The following is a 21484-nucleotide window of genomic DNA, read 5'->3' as shown; positions in this document are numbered from 1 at the left end:
TCTACATGTCCTCTCCAACACTTATTATTACTTGTCTTGTTGATAATAGTCATTCTAACAAGTGTGTGGTGGTATCTCATTGTACTTTTGATTTGCATTTCTCTAATTGCTAGTGAAGTTTAGCATCTTTTCATATATCTCTTGGAAATTTGTGTCTTCTTGGGAGAAGTGTCTTTTCAAGTCCTCTGCCCATGTTTTAATTGGATTGTTTCTTTGTATGAAATTTAGCTGTATAAGTTATTTACATATTTTGGATATTAACCCCTTGTCAGAGTTATTGTTTTCAAATATCATCTCCCATTCAGTTGGTTGACTTTTTTTAATTTTTGGAAGAAGTGAGAGGAAGAGAGAGATAGAAACATCAATGATGAGAGAGAATCATTCATTGGCTGCCTCCTGCACACTCCCTACTGGGGATCAAGCCCACAACCCAGACATGTGCCCTGACCAGAAATCGAATCATGACCTCCTGGTTCATAGGTTGATGTTCAACCACTGAGCCACACAGGTTGGGCTGCCTTTTTGTTTTGTTGGTGGTTTCTTTTGGTGTGTAGAATCTTTTTAGTTTAATATAGTTCCATTCATTCATTTTTGCCTTTACTTCCCTTGCCTTTGGGCTCAAATGCATAAAATGTTCTCTCCGACCAAGGTCCATAAGTTTAGTAGCTATAAAACATAGGTAATCTATTGTTTCAGATCTAATATTTAGGTCTTTAGGATATAAATAATAGGAACAAATAAACAAACAAGAAAAACAAATGAACAAAAACTCTTAGACACAGACAGCAGTATGGTGGTTACCAGAGGGAAGGGTGCTTACCAGACAGAAGGGTAATGGGGGTCAAATATATATGATGAAAGATGATTTTACTTTGGGTGGTGGGCACACAATCCAGTATACAAACCATGTGTCAAAGGAAATGTACACTTGAAATCTATATAATCTTATTAACCAATGTCACCCAATAAATGTAATTAAAAATTAAGTAGCCCAGAAGTGTGGCCCATACTAGTATATCTGGATGCTGGAATTCACACGCAACAGCAACTGGTATAACATGTGTTATTGGACATGTCCACTGGGGAAGAGAACCCTCTTGAATGGGTCATCTTTGGTCTCATGTCCACCTCCAGACCCATAATAGTTGCCAGAGGAATCCCAGTCAAGGAATGATTTTTTTAAAGTGACTGCTGGAGCTGAGCAAAACTGAGAGTTGGATAGGAAGAAAGAAAAGAGAAATGTATGCTATAAGGCAGTGATGGCGAACCTATGACACGCGTGTCAGAGGTGACACACAAACTCATGTCTTTGGTTGATTTTTCTTTGTTAAATGGCATTTAAATATATAAAATACATAGCAAAAATATAAATCTTTGTTTTACTATGGTTGCAAATATCAGAATATTTCTATATGTGACACGGCACCAGAGTTAAGTTAGGGTTTTTCAAAATGCTGACACGCCAAGCTCAAAAGGTTCACCATCACTGCTATAAGGCAATAAATAGAATTTACTACTGAGATAAGTCCAGGAATAGGTGTCAAAAAGAACCTAAGTGCAGACATGTTTTAGACTTAGGCATTGTGGCCAAATGAAAATGATATCTTAGTGAGAATAAAGCCAACAAATGAACTGCAGAAATAAATAGGTACTTATTTTAAATTGAAGATTTCTTACATAAGTCAATACCACAAAGTAGATATTTAGCAAGCAGTATTTTTAGGTGTGGAAGATCAAATAGAGTAAACATTTGTTAATGAGATTTGGGAAGGTATAAATAGATACTATGAGTCATGTACTTTTTTATGTTAGGCTGAGTTCTTCCACAGTTAGACAAATCTAAAATACAAAAGGATCAACAAACATTTTAATATTATGCTTCCAAATGAAAGGTATTTTTTGCATTTGCAGTCACTATTGATAGTTCCAATTTTCTTTGCATCAGTTCCTCCCTCTTTCTTCATTGCATTAAAGCATCAATAAACATAATTGATTTGTTCTTCACAAAGAACATTTAAAATACTCTTACTCTCTAATACTCGAAACCTGTGTCTGTATGTCTTGTATCACTCCTTCCTGCTTGGACTTAAATAGAAAAATAAATATATTTGAGCCTCTGGGATGAATCTAGAATGCTCTGATATCTCTCCCCAAACTACAGTTCATGCCTGGAGGTAATAATCAGGTTTCTGATGTGCTTTTGGGTGCAGAGCACTTTTAAAAGCACCCAGGGGTTGGGGGGGAGGGGGTAATGGGGGATGAGGACACATATGTAATACCTTAATCAATAAATTAAAAAAAGAGCACCCAGAGACCAGTTCCACCTTAACAAATGCCACATTTTAGTGGCTATGTGGACTGTGGACAGGCCTCTAAAATGTTGATTCAATACAATTAGAGGCCTCTAATTGTGTGACGGGCCTCTAAAATGTTGATTCAATACAATTTTCACACTCTTCCATGGTTCTATTTTCTTAATCCCTAAGGACAGCCTACTTAAGCAAATAAACACACAAATACAAAATCCACTGCTTCCCAAACTCCGGTTTACTAACTTTATAGACCAGTTTTTTCTTTGTGATGATCATAATGCTTAAATTTTTTTCTTTGGCTTCCATTTCCTTCTGAAACCTATTAGTGGAATCTGAAGGCAATTTTGTGGTTCATGGTAAACAGATGAAATATAGTTGACATATATTTGCCAGTATCAAAATCCTTTTCAAATTTCATGGCTAAGCTCATATGTAACCTCTCCTGTGAAACCATTTCTTCTTTTAGATCTTATTCATAGCTGATTATTTTTTCCTCTAGACATCCACCAAATATCAACTTACACCTCTGTAGCACAGTGAAAACAACTGTAATAACTAACACAAAAGTTTTCTGGTGCAATAAAATCTGTTACACCATAATTTCCTTATGTTGATAACTTTGGATGATAGCAAGGAAAATGATTAAGTTCCCTTTCTGCTCTAGCAAATCCTCTAGTTGAGATTTCCAGAAGCTAATTCTGAAATGTGCATTTTTTGTGCAAATTATTTAAGGAGTGCTCTCTGGAGGAACCTGTAAGGAAGTAGGTGAGGTAGGAAAGGGAAGGAAGAGGGCCAAAGCCAAGGTGAAGTCCAACCTCAGCATGTTCCCATGGGGAGCTCTGAAGCAGAAGTCACATTGTGGAGTCTGTCTTGCCTCAAGGTAGGGGTAAATGGTTACAGTATCTGTCAGCCATTGATTTGGGGCTGCCCAATAGGGACATAAACTTACCTGTCACTTGTGGCTCTCTAATCCTATGGGCAACTCCAACCACCCAAAGGTGGTCCTCTAAAGAAAACAGTAGGTGCCAACTGTACTGGGCTGCATATCTGGCACTTCGGCCAGACGGGGCTCGCTGTGCTGTCTGTTCCTAAAACACATAGATAGGAAGGTACTCACATCAGGCCAGGCCTTGAGATTTGGTCTCATGGCCCCTTCCCAGCACGCAGGCCTTCTTTTTCAGAAGGCCCGGAAGTCTCATTCCAAATTTGGGAGACAAAGAACTGGAAAAAGTATAAATAAAGAGTTTCCTCCATATTGGGGGCCCAGAATTTGAAAGACACATTTGTCTCTGGGCCTCCACAGAATTTAATAAACTGTAACTCCTGTAGTTTGTGCTGCAGTTCAGCCTCTGCTTCGGCAGGGTGCTGTAACTGTAGTCAGCTGGCCAGCTTAATAAAGAGGCTTAAATTTAAATTCTGAGTCGGTGGTCTATCTCGCTGAGTCAACCCATAACATTTGGAGGCCCCCAGTGAGATCCCCGGCAGGGGTGAGAGGGACCCCTTATTTAGGGCAGGAAGCTCTCCCCTGGCAGGGGTGAGAGGGACCCCCTATTTAGGGCAGGAGGCTCTCCCCCGACAGAGGTGAGAGGAACCCCCTATTTAGGGCAGGAGGCTCTCCCCCGACAGGGGTGAGAGGGACCCCCTATTTAAGGCAGGAGACTCTCCCCCATTTATCGCCAGGCACGCAGCAAGATACCCCACATCCCTGTGGGGAATGACTACCAAGGAGGCCTCCAGTCTCCGTCCCGGGTTCCAGGGAGGCAGAGGAGACTCCACCCAAAACTTTCAATTCGGAAACCGAGCCACCTGGACTCTCGAGAGAGGTAAGGAAGACGGGTCGTTAAACTGTAATTGGGATGTCCCACGGAAGGACCTATATGGAGGGCTGGACACAGCGGTACTCCTGGTCCTGACCCGCGGCCACGACGGTGGCCAGGGTCTCTGGTTCGTGCGGCTGTAGGCTGCACCGAGTTTGTCTGTGTGGTGTTTGTTATCTTGGTGTTTGTTTTCAAAAAGTCATCTGCTTCTATGTGCACCCCGCTGCAATGTTTTTTGAAAAATTTTCAGGACTTCAAGGAGCGAGCTGCAGGTTCTGGGCAACCTTAGGTTGCATTTGTCTGGTTTGTTTTGTCTTTGTTCTTTGTTGTCTTTGTCTTTGTCAAAATGGGTTAGGGTCAGTCATCTTTGTCGACCCCCTACCAGTCTGGCCCACTCTGAGTGAGTGGAAGGGGAGCTTGATCACCTCCCAGGAAGCCATAGAGCTCCTTTAGGCAATTAGTCAGGAATTAGTTGGATTGCTTAAACTCTGAGTAAACATTTGGTAGAAGTCAAAAACTCGGACTGTCTGGTGTATGAATGTAAGTGTGAGAGTCTGTGAACTGAAAGCTACTTTGATTTATTCTGCTTTTCTGTTGATACGCCTGGCTGAATGTTTAGGCTGGACCCGTGATAGTCTGCAAAAGTCTCTTGCAGCTGCGAGAATTATTTTACTCAGAGTCTTTTGCTCACTATTAAAGGGGAATCAGCCCACTTAGCTAATACAAATTTTTGTCTATCAGTTGCTCTTACCTAGGTTGTAAATTTACTGTATTAAACTGAAGTTCTTGGGTAGATTTAAAGGTTATAATGTTAATGCTTTTGATTTACAGCAATTCTGTGAACGGGAGTGGCCCACTTTCCAGGTGGGGTGGCCGGATGCAGGGTCTTTTGATCTGACCACTGCCTACCGGGTCCATTATGTCATATATGGCCACCCAGGGCATCCTGATCAAATTCCTTATAGTCAGGTTTTTGTTGACATATTGTCCAAGAAACTCAGGTGGATGAGGGCATGCCTCCCAAGGGGAAAATCGGGACAGAGACAGACAATTCTTTTGGCTGGGCCCCAGAAGGGAAAGGCTCTCCCGGTCTTTCAGGGAGAGCAGCTGAGGAAATGGTTAATGCAGAAAAAGGGGGGGCGTCTGCAGGGAGAGCAGGGAGAGATAGTTTTATGTTGATTTTTACTTATCTGAACTATGTTGAACTCAAGGCCGCAAGCTACTACTAAGCACATTAAGTTTTTCTCTGCCCCATTTTGTTCTCTTTAACCCTTCCAATACTAAATTAGACTGATACAGTATACTTGAAATTGCATAGGGAAGGAAGCACCTGCTCTTAGTAATCTAAGAAATACTGGCTGTTAATCATTAAAAGATTAAGGTTTCTAAGAATAAAAAATTCTAATACATTAAAAACAACTGAAGTCCCAGGAGCAAAGTGGAGGAGAAACGGAGCTGGAGCCTGCAGCCGCCCTGGTGATTTAGAACTGGTTGCTAGGCAGACTCAGCCCCTGAGAGCCAGGTCAAAGAAGGGGGGCTGGATGCCTGAGCTGCCCACTGCGGCCCTGAAAGAAGAAGCAGCAGCGAGAGAAGTGGGGAAAGCAGAAATTTACCTGACACTAGAGCTGCCCCGCTGCTTCCCAGTGAGTAATGAGTGTTTTACAACAAGCAATACAAGACTTGGGCCTTTGGTTTACAGGCTACAGCAGTTAAGCCAGAAGCCAGTGACTGGTACTAGCTTTCCTACAGCCCCATGAATAGAGCAGAAAGCCTGGAATCTATGAAAGCTGCAGATAGAGCTACTAAAAGCTCCCTGCTTGCAAATGTACTGAAAGGGTTTAGTACCTGTTGCTGCTGTTACAGGAGGGGCTGATATCCCTTTCCAGTGCACTCCCTTGGAAGAGGCCTGGTTGCTGCTCTGCCATAAAGGGGACTAGTGGGAAGACAAGGATAGCAGGGCCCTATAACTAATAAACAGGGTTAACAAAAGGGCAAAGAAAAGGGCGCTCTCCCTGGACCTGGGAGCCATCAGGACTTTGAAATTCTCCAAGACAGGAGGAGTCTGACTCAGAGACTGGCCGAAACCTCATTGGGTTAGGAGGACCGGAGGCTGCATATTGAACTTATAGACTACAGTTTGCTAGGCAGAGGTCCAAGCCCAGTTATATAGGGGTTAAGCTACCTGTGTACAGCAAAACAACTTTCTCCTGTACAAGAATACATTTTAAGGAAATTGGACAGACTGTGTTTATAGCTAGAAAGAAAAACTGGCCGAAATGAACAGAACTGACAGTGGCCTGCAGAAAACTGTATAATAACAGAAGATTTAGCTGCCTGAGGTGGCCATAGTGCCAATATTATGTTTCATTGTATTAATATGTTGTATTGACCTTTGATTCTCTTACAGGTTTGAATGTAGCTGTAGCTGCCAGCAGTTGCTGTAGACCAGTGATTGTCTACAGTCATTGGTAGTCTTTGGGAGTAACTAGCAAGTGTCCAGATTCTCACACTGAGGGCCATTGTTATGGCTATGTGTTAGCTGTCCTAAAAGGGGGTTATGTGGGGTGAACCTCAAAAGTAGAGGGTGCCTAGCTGCCGAGAGGGCAGGTGCCCAACTGGGCAAAGAAGAATACCCATCAGGTTTTGGTCTCTATTGAGAGACAATTGATAGTTGGCAGCATGTATACTGTTTTGCAGGCCTGTGTGACCATGCCCATGTCAGGGGTGGCACAAAACCTCTACTGTAGGAAACTGGGGAAGGCCTATTTAGAACAGAAGGAAGTAGTGAGGTGGTGAGTACTAGCCCTCTGTTACAGGAATTACAGACCCTGTGAGGTCCAGTGACATGTAAGACCCTGTAAGGAAATAAAGCTCCCTTGGTCCATTCTGAGAGAACAAGTCAAGTAAGGGGAACCCTACTACAGGGACAGCTGTAACTATCTATTTGAATATAGACACATTGTAAATTTCTTCTTGCCATTTAAAGACAATTACTCTGAAGAGTCCATAAAAAGGGACTGGCAAGGAAAATCAGAAAATCTTAGAGCAGGTCAGTATGTTTTTCTCCTTATATAATTCCTCCGAAATTTGGCAATGCTTAATAAATTATGGCAATACATTTATTTGCATGGATTCAATAAGACTGGTTCCTAATAGTGATTTTATTGACCGGAAACTTTGACTGGAATATCATGTTTTAAAGAGACCTGTCTAGACTCTGAAGACTTGAAGCCAATAAGAGTGCCACAGGAAAAGCCTGGTATCCTGCTTGGAAGCCCTGAAGATGGCTGGTGCTGGAGCTTCAGGCCCATGCCCTACCATCACTGGCAGTTTGTCAGAGTAGAAGGGGAGCAATAAGGACGCCTCTGTGTCCCTGCAGAACCCCCACACACTCTGGGCCACAATGAGTAGGAGGGCTACTGAGATAGGCCTTAAAGCCTAGGGCGTGGGCCCAGGTGGAGTTGCTACTGGTGAGGGATTCACCTAACTCAGCAGATACTGCAGGCAGACCTGATGGCAGCTGGATGGCTTGGCTTCCTGGCCCTATGGGGCACATTAAGATTCAATCATGAGATTCCAGCGGAGGTAGTCAGTTACCATTCTTGTTGTGTTTATGCAAACAATCAGGCCAAATTGAATACAGTAAATAAATTAGTATTTTAATAAACAGAGGGGTAATTTTAAGGAGAAAAACTCTATTTCAATGGAGGTTATTAAAACTGAAATATTTTCTTTCCCTCCCACCAGACCATTTGTTACAGTTTGTCTTTGCCAGGTCACAAGCCCACCTCCTTCTATGCCCAGGCCTCATTGTCCCTCTGACAGAGAGCAAGGATCTCTTGGCTCTGAGAGAAACTTCTGTCCCTCCTCAGCATGAAGCAGTTGCAGAAGAAATCCAACGCCCATTTTCCCTGAAAGAATTCAGAGCCAGGATCCTTGAGGTAATATAGTAGGCAGTTAGACAGACATGAGCAGAGCAAGGACGATGGGCCAGGTGGCACTACCAGATGTAACTAAGTCTTTCCACCTCTATGTATGTAAGACAAGGGGACTCCCCAGAAGCAAGAGGGAACGAGGCTGCAGACAAAGCAGCCCATGAGGCTGCCCTAAAACCAGTGGGGCCTTTACAGATTCTAGTGACTCTTCCAGACCCTGAACTACTCATCTCACCGGTTTACGCAAGTTCTTTCAAGCTTTACAATCTACCCAGAAAGCAGACCAGAAGCACGTCCGAGATGTTCTGCCAGTATCTGGTTCATCCCTTCCAACCTGGTGACTGTTTGGGTAAAGAAATTTGCCACCCAAGGACTTACTCCTGCCTGGAAAGGACCACCCCCACGGCAGTCAAGGTTGACAGGATCCTGACGTGGCTTCATTACACCCGGCTTAAGACAGCCTAGGCAAAATAGAGAGTCCAGGACTCAGTGGACCCTCATTCCAGGCCCTTATCTTATAAACAGGCCCACTGACTTTATTTGGCAAAGAATTAATTCTATAAAGCTTATAGTCCTCAGGGGTCCCTCCCCAACAATGACCCAAAAGAGTCAATGATTTGACTCATGTACATAAAACCAGTGGGGAATGTACTGGGCTGCATATCTGGCACTTCGGCCAGACGGGGCTCGCTGTGCTGTCTGTTCCTAAAACACATAGATAGGAAGGTACTCACATCAGGCCAGGCCTTGAAATATGGTCTCATGGTCCCTTCCCAGCATGCAGGCCTTCTTTTTCAGAAGGCCCGGAAGTCTCATTCCAAATTTGGGAGACAAAGGACTGGAAAAAGTATAAATAAAGAGAGTTTCCTCCATATTGGGGGCCCAGAATTTGAAAGACACATTTGCCTCTGGGCCTCCACAGAATTTAATAAAATGTAACTTCTGTAGTTTGCACTGCAGTTCAGCCTCTGCTTTGGCAGGGTGCTGTAACTGTAGTCAGCTGGCCAGCTTAATAAAGAGGCTTAAATTTAAATTCTGAGTCGGTGGTCTATCTCACTGAGTGAACCCATAACACCAACCCTTAGAAGTAAAGCAGGTAGAAAATGGGGGATGAGAGCATAGATCCAAGGGACCCAGCGGATCTGAATGGAGCACTGATAGTGGTCACTAGAACTAGTAAATCAAGATCCAAACAAACCAACAATGGGAATAATGATTATAGCCAGGAATTATTGAGTGCTTACTGTATGTCAGTATTGCTCTACGTTCTTGATAGTATCTTATTTAATCCTTACAACAACCTTATGAGGTAGCTAATGTTACAATTTCTGTTTGTCAAATGAGGAAACTATATTTATCTATGGAAGTAACTTGTACAAGGTGACACAAAGATTTCATGGTGCAACTAAGATTTCAATCAATAAGTGTGGATGTATGCTTCAACAGCTGCCAAATTTGGCATGGCTTCTCAATACAGAGCTGTTAAGAGTGACAGAACCAGAATCTCTGGGCTTGACTCATATCTTGGTAGCTCAAAACAAAATGAGATAACACATTTAACACAGTTTAGTGTAGAAAAAAACATTCAATTACTCAAAAAAATTTAAAGAGCCAGAAAATCAATAACTTTACCCTGAAGAGCTCTTCTGTATATTGTAATATGAAATAAGCATCAATCAAGAATATTTTAATGTATTTCCAATTCTAAGGATCCTAGTTGCTTTAGGTACATTGATTATTTTGGGAACATGTTAAGATAATAAATATTACTACAAGTTTTCTTTTCAAGCAAAATAAACAAAGCTTCTGATTGCAGTTTGGAAAACATACAAGACAAAATCTACATGCTGCACAGTAAGCAGTAATTGAGGAGGAAACTGTTTATATCTGCTCCTGTATTCAGGGGTGATATGTAATAGCTAAATATATTTAACAAGCAGGACAGTACAGGTAGCAACTAATTGCAGTGAATGAAGCAGCCAATCAGAATGACAATATGACCATTCAGAACAGATGATGCAATCAATCAGAATGGATGTTGGCTGAAACATAGGTGAGATCATATATGGGGATTTAGCCAAATATCAAACATGCCTATAACTGATGTGAAACTCGATTGTGCCAATATTACTCAACTTTTCTCACAGAGACATATTTGAAAAAAATATAGGTGTTCCTGGGGTAGAATAGGTAATTTTCACTCCCCAGATCCCCTGCTTCTTCTCCCAGCTATAGTGGAGACAAAGTCCCAGTAAGACTGATCCGAGAAAAGCATTATAAATAAATAATAGCTAATATTTATTTTACACTTAGGTACCAGGTGCTGCACATGTATTATCTTCCTTAACATTTGCAACAACCCTATGAGGTGTATACTATTATTATTATTATCCTCGTTTAATTGATGAGGAAACCAAGGCATGGAGAAGTTGAGTAACTTAATCAAGATCATGCAACTAATATATCCCAGAGCTAGCACTAAAACTTGGGCAGTCCTCCCACTTAGCTACAAGTTGTGACATTATTAAAAATGGGCATTCTCATCAACACTATATTATTAGATCAACTCCATTCTTCCATCCAGCTAAATAATAAAGTACAAAAAATATTTGGGCTATGATTTGGAACCCCTGAAATCACTGAACAACATTTGTCTTCAATGTGGTTGCAGTTGTCCCATTTCTGATCTAAATTGCTTCAAAGAAACAGAAAGCAGTGAAGGAGGGCAACAAAGATAAAAGAATATTACCTTATTCTCTTTTCCTCCACTTTCTTCAAATATTCATCTCTCTTTAAAACTCCTAATATCATTTCCTTCTCATGATCTAATAAAAATGAGAGATTGATGAACTCTGAGTTCTTAGACATGGTATTTCAGCAGCAGCTCTGAATAGCAGTGGTTGAATCTTCCAGGTGAATTGATATCCCAAATTCTTAAGGTCCCCTTCAACAACCCAGTCACTCAGTTCTTTGATATAGAGTGATTTTTTTATAAAGTATTTGAAGAATTGCCAATGTTAGTTAGGTATTCTTCCAGGCTACATAGAAAATAGGCTCCACTGGGAATACATTCCAAAAAAAAGTCATTACTGTTTTAACTGAAAAATATTTCCAAAGACTTTGCTGTGGTGTACAGTCAGGTGGAAGCTGAGGGTCACTAATGATGCTCAATATTGATCCTTCAGACAACTACAGGGCAGGAATCATATCCACTGGAGAAGAAAAGGTGGAGAAAACAAAGGAGAAAAAAATTAATTAGGTCATTTTTCCCATAGCATTTGTAAGAGTGTCTAATTTTTGAAACAGTGATATACTTAAGCTAAAAATTATTTTTAATCAGGAAACATGCATTTATTATGCTCATATCATGTGTTTATTACCATGAAATATTATAATATTTAGTTGATTCCAAGTTCTTCATGCAAATTCAATTTCTTTCATTATAATTAGAATTCTTTACTAGCCAGATCCTGTTACCACATTTGCAGCTGACTCATGGACAAATTGGGTCACCACTTGGGGACACCAAGTGTGCAGTCTGTACAAGTCCCTTATATGGCCTCCTCCTTTTCTCTTCCTCCCTACAACTCAGACCACAGCAAAGACAGCAAAGCTAAAAACTACGAAACAGTGCTACATGTATCAACATGAAAATATCTCACAAACATAATATTGAATGAAAAAACTCGTTACAGAAACATTCATGCAGAATAATAGCATATAGATGAAGGAAATAACTTGTGACAACATTAATTTAGGAATACATGTATTTGTATTATAAATACAAGAAACTCAGAGAGATGCAGAGAGGAGAACCCAGGAACTTCAACTGTATTGGGTAATGTTTCATTCTCAAGATGGGTGTTTTTATCTCATGATGTACATGGTTATTTGTGTTCTAGGTATGTGAATACTGTAAAACAGTTGTTCTAAAACTAGCCCCTTGTCAACATCAGAAGCTTTTCAAGCACTGTCCCTTATTCTAACTCTTGAACACATTCTTTCATTGCCTTGGTACCTGGATTCTCTCTATACATCCCCTTAAGAATGATGCATATTAGAGTGATCTACCAGATTTTGTGATTTGGCATCATTCCGTGACACTATCCCTCAGCTTCGCCCCAGGTCTGTGAACTACAATCTTTATGCAAGTTACACTTGGTTTGCTTGGTTCTAGCCAGGTTCCCAAGCATAGCTAAATACTTACTCAAAGACTGCTTAGACTGAACTCAAAATTTCAAGATAACTGGAAGGAGAGAATCTTTTCCAGAGCCTCATTAATTTTCCGAAGTTCCTATTTGTTTGTTCTATACATTGTACACCCAACCAGAACTGAAATGACTTGGAACTGAACTGTTTCCTATAGACCACAAGCTAGTCCTCTCTGAGAAAACTGCCTGGTCAGGACATACATTCTAGATTTAATCAAGTCCTTTTTTCCACCTCCAAAGTCCTAGAGCAGTGATGGCGAACCTATGATACGCATGTCAGAGGTGACACACGATTTCATTTTGGGTGACACGCATGGACAGAGACAAAAAATTGCATAATTCAAATATTTGTCTCTCGAAACGGCCAGAGTTCGGCATCACTCGAGTAATATTATTACTCACGTTACTCATGATCAATAATGCAATTCTAAAACCGGTAAACATGTACATCGGTGTTGCGTAGCAAAAATACATAGTGAATACATCCAAGATACATTGTTCCAATATTGACATTAATATAAAAAGGTTAAGAATTGTACTATAAAGAGATTAATCTTTACTCATGACATTTTATTTTTACTAGAGTGACAAAATGCCCAATTCTGGAAACGGCCTCGTTATTGTCAACATGTGCCTCGGGTAAGCTACCTGTGCGTTCGGGTGCATTCGGCAAACGGACGCACTTGATCGCCATGTTCGTTAGGAGACAGGAGTGGGAGGGTTAGAAGAAAAAGATATACAGTGCAACAGTGCTCAATGAGACATTCTGCATGTCGGATAATTGATTACAGCACCATATATTTGTTGGTTATACATACTATCTTTGAATTGTTTTGCACCAGGAGTCAGTGCAACAACACTGCAAAAAGTTAATAGGTAAGAAACCTATCAACCTTTTATAAAAAACGCTGTGATTTATATTTATTTATTTTTGCAGCCTTGTGATGGAGAATCAAAAAAATTAAAAAGCAAGATTGAATGATAAAGGAAGTGGAAGTAGCAGTAGCCGACCCTTTCAAGACATATGGACCGAGATGTACGGGATTGTCGACAGAAACAATAGATCACTGTGCATACTGTGTAATGAAATGGTAGTAAGCAGAACGTGGAATGTAAAGAGACATTTTGAAACTAATCATTGTCAGCTCTTGAAAAAAGTGTCGATGAAAGGAAGAAATACATTTCTAGGCAGCTACACCTCTATAAAAGTCAATCAAATTCCATCATTAAATTTGTAAGATGCTCTACAAATTTAACATCAGCAAGTTACTGTATTGCTCACTCCATAGCTCAGCATGGAAAAGCCCTCAGTGACAGAGAATTTATTAAGGAAACATATCTAAGATGTGCACCAGCTCTATTTCACGATATGAAAAATAAAGATGATATTATTAAAAGAATTTCTGAGTTACCACTCAGTAGAAATACTATCAAAGAAAGAATAATAGATCTTAACAAAAACGTACAACATCAATTTAAAAAAGACTTAAATAGTTGTAAATATTTTTCGATTTCTCTTGATGAAACTACTGATGTTACATCAAATGCTCGGTTGGCCATTATTGCTAGATATTCTGATGGTCTCACAATGAGAGAAGAGTTGATAAAGTCAGAATCAGTGCCAATAAGTACATCAGGAAACAAAATATGTAAGGTTGTTATAAAAAACATTCAGCCCTGACCAGTTTGGCTCAGTGAATAGAGCATTGGCCTGCGGACTGATGGGTCCCGGGTTCGATTCCGGTCAAGGGCATGTACCTTGGTTGTGGGCACATCCCCAGTGGGAGGTGTGCAGGAGGCAGCTGATCGATGTTTCTCTCTCATCGATGTTTCTAACTCTCTATTTCTTTCCCTTCCTCTCTGTAAAAAAATCAATAAAATATATTTTTAAAAAATTCAGTGACCTAAACATTGATATCTCTAAAATTGTGTCAGTCACAACAGATGGGGCACCAAATATGGTGGGAAACATGTGGGATTCCTGAAATTGTTTATGGAAGCTATTAGACATCCACTTGTACCTTTTCATTGCATTATCCATCAGGAGGTGTGTGCCAAATCGGGATTCTCAGAATTGAATGATTTAATGTCAGTTGTAACAAAAATTGTGAATTTTATAGCTTCTTGACCCCTACACAAGCGAGAACTTTTATAGGAAGTTGATTCAACCTACAGTGGACTACTGATGTTCAATAATATGAGATGGCTGAGTCGAGGTAAAGTACTTGAGCTATTTGTGGAGTGCTTTGAAGAAATTACAGTATTTATTGAGAATAAGGATCTGGCAAACTTTCCTCAGATCAATGATCATAAGTGGCTCAGCAATTTGATGTTTTTTACAGATCTCTCTGTTCATATGAATGAACTGAACTTAAAATTACAAGGTTTTGGCAAAAGTATTGACGTTATGTTTGGATACATCAAATCTTTTGAAAGTAAACTTAAAATTTTCAAGCGAGCTATTGAAACTAAAACTTATAAGTATTTTCCTTGGATAAAAAAGTATTTCGAGAAGGCCACTACAACGAGTGTAATGGAGTCCATACTTATGTACCAGAATATAGTAAACTCATTATTTGAACAGTTCAGCGAAAGATTCGACCAATTTAGAAGCCTAGAACAGACCATTAAAATAATTAAGTATCCGGATGTAGTTATTTACAGGACTTTGGAATTAAAGGATTTCCAATGGATGCAAATTGATGATTTAGAGGTGCAACTTGCAGATTTTCAAGGTAGCATTTGGACTCATGTGTTTGTCGACTTAAGGCCGAAACTTGAAAATCTGGAATGAAATCGTTTGAATAATGAAGAAGAGTGCAACTACGAACAAGAAATTTTGAGTGCTTGGAACAGAGTACCTGACACTTTTAGAGACATAAAAAATCTAGCGATGGCTTTGCTAACAATATTTTCATCAACATATTTTTGTGAGACTTTGTTCTCAGCATTAAATAATATTAAAACGAACAAAAGAAACTGGCTAACAGATGAAGTTAGTGGCGCTTGCTTGGCCTTGAAGTGCACCAAGTATGAAACTGCAATCGAAGAATTAGCAGACAAACTTCAGCACCAAAAAAGTCACTAATTTCTAGTTTTCATACCATTTGATTATCATTGTTTTTATTATTATTTTTTCCTAAATGTACATTGTTTTCCTGTTTTTGTTCATTTTATACATTTTTTTTGTTAAATGGCAGTTAAATATATAAAATAAATATCAAAAATATAAATCTTTTTTTACTACTGTTGCAAATATCAAGAAAAAAATTATGAATATTTCTATATGTGACACGCCACCAGAGTTAAGTTAGGGTTTTTCAAAATTTTGACACGCCGAGCTCAAAAGGTTCGCCATCACTGTCCTAGAGGCAGAAGGGATCAAGAGCCCATAGATTAATATGAATAAGAAGCAACAAGGTGAAGAGCACAATGGGCTCTTCAGAATGATTCAGGGTTTGAGTTTTTGCATCACTGTCAACTGTGTCCTCCTCAGGTAACAAACACAGTGTTTTTTTTTCCACTGTGTATCTCATCTGATTTCATGCTGAAATGGGGGGAAAAAAAACTGGGTAATTCAGTAAATGTATATATTATCATTACATCCAGGTTCACTTAAGACATATTTTGTATTTGAAATGTTATTTAGAATGTCCTGACTGTTCTATAGAATCATATTTAGAAATTATTCAGGAGGTTGGGAGCCCCAAGAATGCTCGACCTGAAGCTTACTGTCATCCTTAGTTTAGGCTGTAAATGTAAGTCTTCCCTCTAAAAATCCAAGTGTCTGCCCTGTGAGGAGAATAAAGGGAAGGTAGTAACACCATGGAGTAGCAAATGAAGGTGACAGAGAAGACAGGAAAGAAAGCAAGGATATAAGAGAAACAAATTACCCTGTGTGACTTTAATTAACAAAATTAGCCCTACATGGATTTTTGCTCATCTGTACCAGGATTGTTAGAGCTGATTTGTAAATGAGTGTCGAGGAAGATCAGAAGTAGTCAAAACTTGATGCCCCCTCCAAGAGGCAGGACTAGACAATGATTATGATTTGGTAAGATGGACTCTAATTAATGACAATACAGACCTCCTGTAGAAATATGGAGTGGAGCAGAGGAGACAGTGAGCCTGAATATAGATAAAGGATATCCAAAAAGCTAGATGCTGATGATGCCCATCCGAACTCTGACCAGAGGAGAAGCACTCAGGTCTCAAAATGCAGATAACCTGTTTATTCCCTGTAACACGTGTTCCATGTTGGGTAATGGGGTCTCAATCTGGCAAATTTTCACTCAAACCATAAAACTATTTCCTCTTGCTTGAGTTTCACTTCCTCCTGGAAACTTTTGATTATAAGCTGACCAGCCATAAAGTTCTTCCTACAGGGAGCGTATGTCCTGGTGTTTGTTTTGGTTTTAGCACATGTCTTATTTGTTCTGTGAATGCCAACCAAATCAAATTTCTGAGCCTTCAGAGGACCAGCTCTGGCTTGTAATGAGTTCACCTAAGTATGTGCCATTTTTTATGTCCCTTTACAGTTAATTAAAAACATTCTGGAGAATCCCTTACCCACTACATGCTTTAATAAAAAAATGAGTAAAAATAATAGTGAATACATTTTATCTAGAGTACATGCTCATAATTTTGGTTAAATGTGCTCATTAAACAATAATCATATGAGAAGAATAAATTCATTTTTACCTTATTCTTTAATACTTACACTTAAATAGATATCTCTCCTTAAGTACTGTAGATGTGGCTTTTTCTCTCTCTAGCCAGTAGCCTTGACAAACTGAACTAAACTGTTTTAAAAGATGGCAAGACGGTTTTCATATCATTCTGCTGCCTTTCAGCACAGATAGCTTTGGACAGGTCATTAACTGCTGAGCATTACAAAAGACATGATGATAAAAAATTCTCATAGCATTACACAGAGACAGTTTTGTAAAAGAGCATGATTTGAGAATAGACACTTAAGAATAATAGGGGTTGAAAGATCCGGAGGCAGAGAAACCAAGATGGCAGCATAGGTAAACACCTGAAATTGCTGCCTTGCACAACCAATTCAAAACTACAACTAAAAGACAAAACGGACATCACCCAGAACCACAGGACGGCTGGCTGAGTGGAAATTCTACAACTAGAAGGAAAGAGAAAAGCACACTGAGACTCAGAGGAGGTGCGGAAGTAAAGTGCAGAGATACGGAGGCTCGCAAGGAAAGGGCTGACAACTGAGGATGCGGTTGTCTTTTTCAATCGGGAGGGACACACAATTTCCTGACTGCTCTGAACTCCAGTTCTGGGTGAGTCTCTGGGGACCTAGACTCATACAGGAGAAACTGGATTGTCTGGCATTGGGAAGAACTTGAGGGCAGCTTTCTCTCAGAGGTTCTTGCAGTGATTACCACTGGACACTGAGACCCAGGGCCTCTTAGGGCAGGGCTGAGGATCAGCCATAGCTGTTTGCTCCGCCCTGTTGATTCCCTGAGACCCCGCCCCACCCAAGCTGCAAGCAGAGGTTTTTGCATATGAAAGGGTCTGGACTTTTGCAATCTAAAATTACCTAAGAAACTGCAGCTGGGTCAGAGAGACCCAGAACATCCAAAAGAAGGCCCAAGGCCCCACAGCAGCTTGTATTGCTTCACAGCTGGACATCATCTGGGCACCTCCAAACCCCAAACAAAGAAGAGGAATCTGCAGATCTCTCCATAGCTCCTGCTGGGTAGCCTCAAGCAGAGGCTAAATTAGCACCTCCTTAGAGATCCAAGAGCCAGTGTACCCAGTGGTCAGAGTGGGACCATCCAGATTACAACTCCTCAGATCCATAAGGGACACACTCAGGGGGCAGACTCAGTGAGCACCAAAGCCCCACTGAAGCAAGTCTTGCCCCATAAGGGTGTCTCCAGCACAGAAGTTCTCCCACCATAGACACAGCTGATTCTCATAGTCAATTGGCCTGGAGATCAATTTCTCCCAATGATACCAACAACAATCAAGGCTTAACTACAACAAGACTGTGCACACAACCCACAAAAGCGGTGCACCAAGAGTGTCCACCTCAGATAATTGGGGAGGTTGAGCCACTGAACCCTATAGGACACGTAGCACAGAAAGCCACTCTATCAACACAGGGAAGCATAAAAAAATGCGGAGACAAAGAAACAGGACACAAATGACAGAAATGGAGGAAAGCAAACTACTGGATATAGAGTTCAAAACCACGGTTATAAGGTTTTTCAAGAATTTTTTAGAAACCGCCGATAAATTTAGTGAGACCCTTGATAAATCTATTGAGACCCTCGAGGATATGAAAAAGAACCAACCAACTAGAAATTAAGCATACACTGACTGAAATAAAGAATAATATACAGAGATCCAACAGCAGACTAGAGGATCGCAAGAATCAAGTCACAGATTTGAAATACGAAGAAGCAAAAAACACCCAACCTGAAAAGCAAAAAGAATCCAAAAATATGAAGATAGTGTAAGGAGCCTCTGGGACAACTTCAAGTGTACCAACATCCGAATTATGGGGGTGCCAGAAGAAGAGAGAGAGCAAGATATTGAAAACCTATTTGAAGAAATAATGACAGAAAACTTCCCCTACCTGGTGAAAGAAATAGACTTCCAAGTCCAGGAAGTTCAGAGGACCCCAAACAAGAGGAATCCAAAGAGGACCACACCAAGACACATCATAATTAAAATGCCAAGAGCAAAAGACAAAGAGAGAATCGTAAAAGCAGCAAGGGAAAAACAGTTAGTTACCTACAAGGGAGTACCCATACGATTGTCAGCTGGTTTCTCAACAGAAACTATGCAGGCCAGAAGGGAGTGGCAAGATATTCAAAGTGATGAATAGCAAGAACCTACAATCAAGATTACTTTACCCAGCAAAGCTATCATTTAGAATTGAAGGTCAGATAAAGAGCTTCACAGATAAGAAAAAGCTAAAGGAGTTCATCACCACCAAACCAGTATTCTATGAAATGCTGAAAGGTATTCTTTAAGAAGAGGAAGGAGAAGAAAAAGGTAAAGATACAAATTATGAACAACAAATACATATCTATCAACAAGTGAATCTAAAAATCAAGTGAATAAAAAATGTGATGAACAGAACAAACTGGTGAATATAATAGAATCAGGGGCATAGAAACGGAGTGGACTGACAATTCTCAGGGTGAAAGGGATGTGGGGGGTGTGGGAAGAGACTGGACAAAAATCGTACACCTATGGATGAGGACAGTGGGGGGGTAAGTGCAGAGGGTAGGGTAGGAACAGGGTGGAGGGGAGCTATGGGGGGAAAAAGAGAAACAACTATAATAATCTGAACAATAAAGATTTAATAAAAAAAGAATAATAGAGGTTGGTATTTTAATCAAAGGAAAGGGTATATCTCTGAGTATATCTCATTAATGGATATCTGAAATGCAGCATTCAAAATGGCACATTTCTCGAAATGTTCTTAGGATGAACTTAATAAGAATAAAATTAGTATGCATATCTGCATGGCCCATGGACATAGACAATGGGGCGGTGAGGGCCTGGAGTGGAGGGTGGGGGGCAGGGGGGCTGGAGGGGAGTCATTGGGGGGTAAAGGTGGCATATGTAAAACGTTCAACAATAAAGAATTAATAAAAAAAAAGAATAAAATTAGTTTCTTGTTTGCCTGTTACTGTGTGACAACACAAAAGTTAGGTCAATTTTCAGCACACTTAGAGGGATTTTCAGGATATTTAGAACATATGCAACATTCTCTTGGAATTGCCATTCAAATACGTCAACAAGTAAGGATCCACATGTTGACCAAAAGGCAAGAACTTCCAAAGAGAGAAAGATGTTGTGGGGAGAGAAATAAATAGTTCTTTCACTATGAACCCCAAGTTGAAAGACTCAAGAGTAGATGCTATGAACTGCAGGCATTGATTTTGAACAGAGCAGTTACTTCTCACATGGGTAATAACTATGTGTGGCAGATGCCATGGGTGTAGAGTAGTTGATTTTTTAAAACATTTTACAGCCGAAACCTGTTTGGCTCAGTGGATAGAGCTTCGGCCTGCGGACTGAAGGGTCCCAGGTTCGATTCCGGTCAAGGGCATGTACCTGGGTTGCGGGCACATCCCCAGTGGGAGATGTGCAGGAGGCGGCTGATCGATGTTTCTCTCTCATCGATGTTTCTAACTCTCTATCTCTCTCCCTTCCTCTCTGTAAAAAATCAATAAAATATATTTTAAAAAAAAACATTTTACAATGGTATTGTTTCTCAAAAATAACAGGAAGGCCAACTAACAATACAGTCAGTTTTATAGTGATCTTGCAAGAGCAGCATCCTCAGAATATTCCACAATAATAACAGCCAACACTGACATAACTCAACTAACGTTTATGAGCCCCTCACAAAATAAACTCTAATACCACCATTATAAATATGGATAAAATTGAGGCATGGAGCAAAAATTCATGCACCGGTGGGGTCTGGCTGGTTCAGCCCCAATCGGTGGATCAGGTCCAGGCCTGTTGGGAGGAGGAGAAGGCAGAAGGTTGGCCGGCTATCCTTGCCCCTGATCAGGGTGGTGGAGGCCCATCTGGGGCAGGGCTAGCTGGGGGGAGGGGCTGCAGGAGGTTTGCCAGCCAACCTCACCCCCTTTTGGGGTAGAGGGAGGTGGCGATCAAGGGCAGGGCCGACTGGGGAGAGAGGCTGCAGGCCAATCATTGTGGGGGCCCATCAGGAGTGGAGCTGGCCAGGGGAAGGGGCTTCAGGAGGTTGGCCAGCCAGCCCTGCCCCCTGTTGGGGTGGGGAAGTGATCAGGGGCAGGGTGGGCTGGGGGGAGGGGCCCCAGGAGGTTGGCCAGCCAGCCCCAACCCCCAATTGGGCCAGTTCGCTGGCCGCAATGTGAGTCATAGCAACCGTCCCTTCTGGTTGTTACAGCGTTCTAGTCGCTGACTTTTTATATATATAGATATGCCCCAAATCACCCAGTTAGTAACTCAGAGCACTCTTGTTTTCAGGGACTCTGTTTCTAACCATTAGATATGAATGCCTCTCATGGACCCCATGAAAAAATAATGTCCCATAGGATATGACTAGATACTCTATAAAATCTTTAAAAGTTTTTCAGTCCAATAAAGTTTTGGATATGTTGAGTGAAACAAAACTGAATATTTTTCTTCTACAGAACTAAGAGTCTTTAATGCTCTAATGTTCATTATGA

At 40.7% G+C, this 21484-nt stretch overlaps 1 protein-coding gene across 2 annotated transcripts in view; it reads right to left on the bottom strand.

The window, feature by feature from the left end:
- SYTL5 (synaptotagmin like 5) overlaps positions 1-10932 on the bottom strand; it is a 238301-nt gene extending 227369 nt beyond the window's left edge. For both annotated transcript variants that reach the window (XM_023763930.1, XM_023763935.1), the window contains exon 1: positions 10814-10932. In XM_023763930.1, the coding sequence (XP_023619698.1) occupies positions 10814-10932 (119 nt within the window). The remainder of the gene's footprint in view (positions 1-10813) is intronic.
- Between the last annotated feature and the right edge of the window lie 10552 nt (positions 10933-21484).

The sequence above is a fragment of the Myotis lucifugus genome, unplaced genomic scaffold (genome assembly GCF_000147115.1).
Source record: "Myotis lucifugus unplaced genomic scaffold, Myoluc2.0 scaffold_4, whole genome shotgun sequence".
Classification (NCBI taxonomy): domain Eukaryota; kingdom Metazoa; phylum Chordata; class Mammalia; order Chiroptera; family Vespertilionidae; genus Myotis; species Myotis lucifugus.
This window is presented reverse-complemented; position numbering and strand designations above follow the sequence as displayed.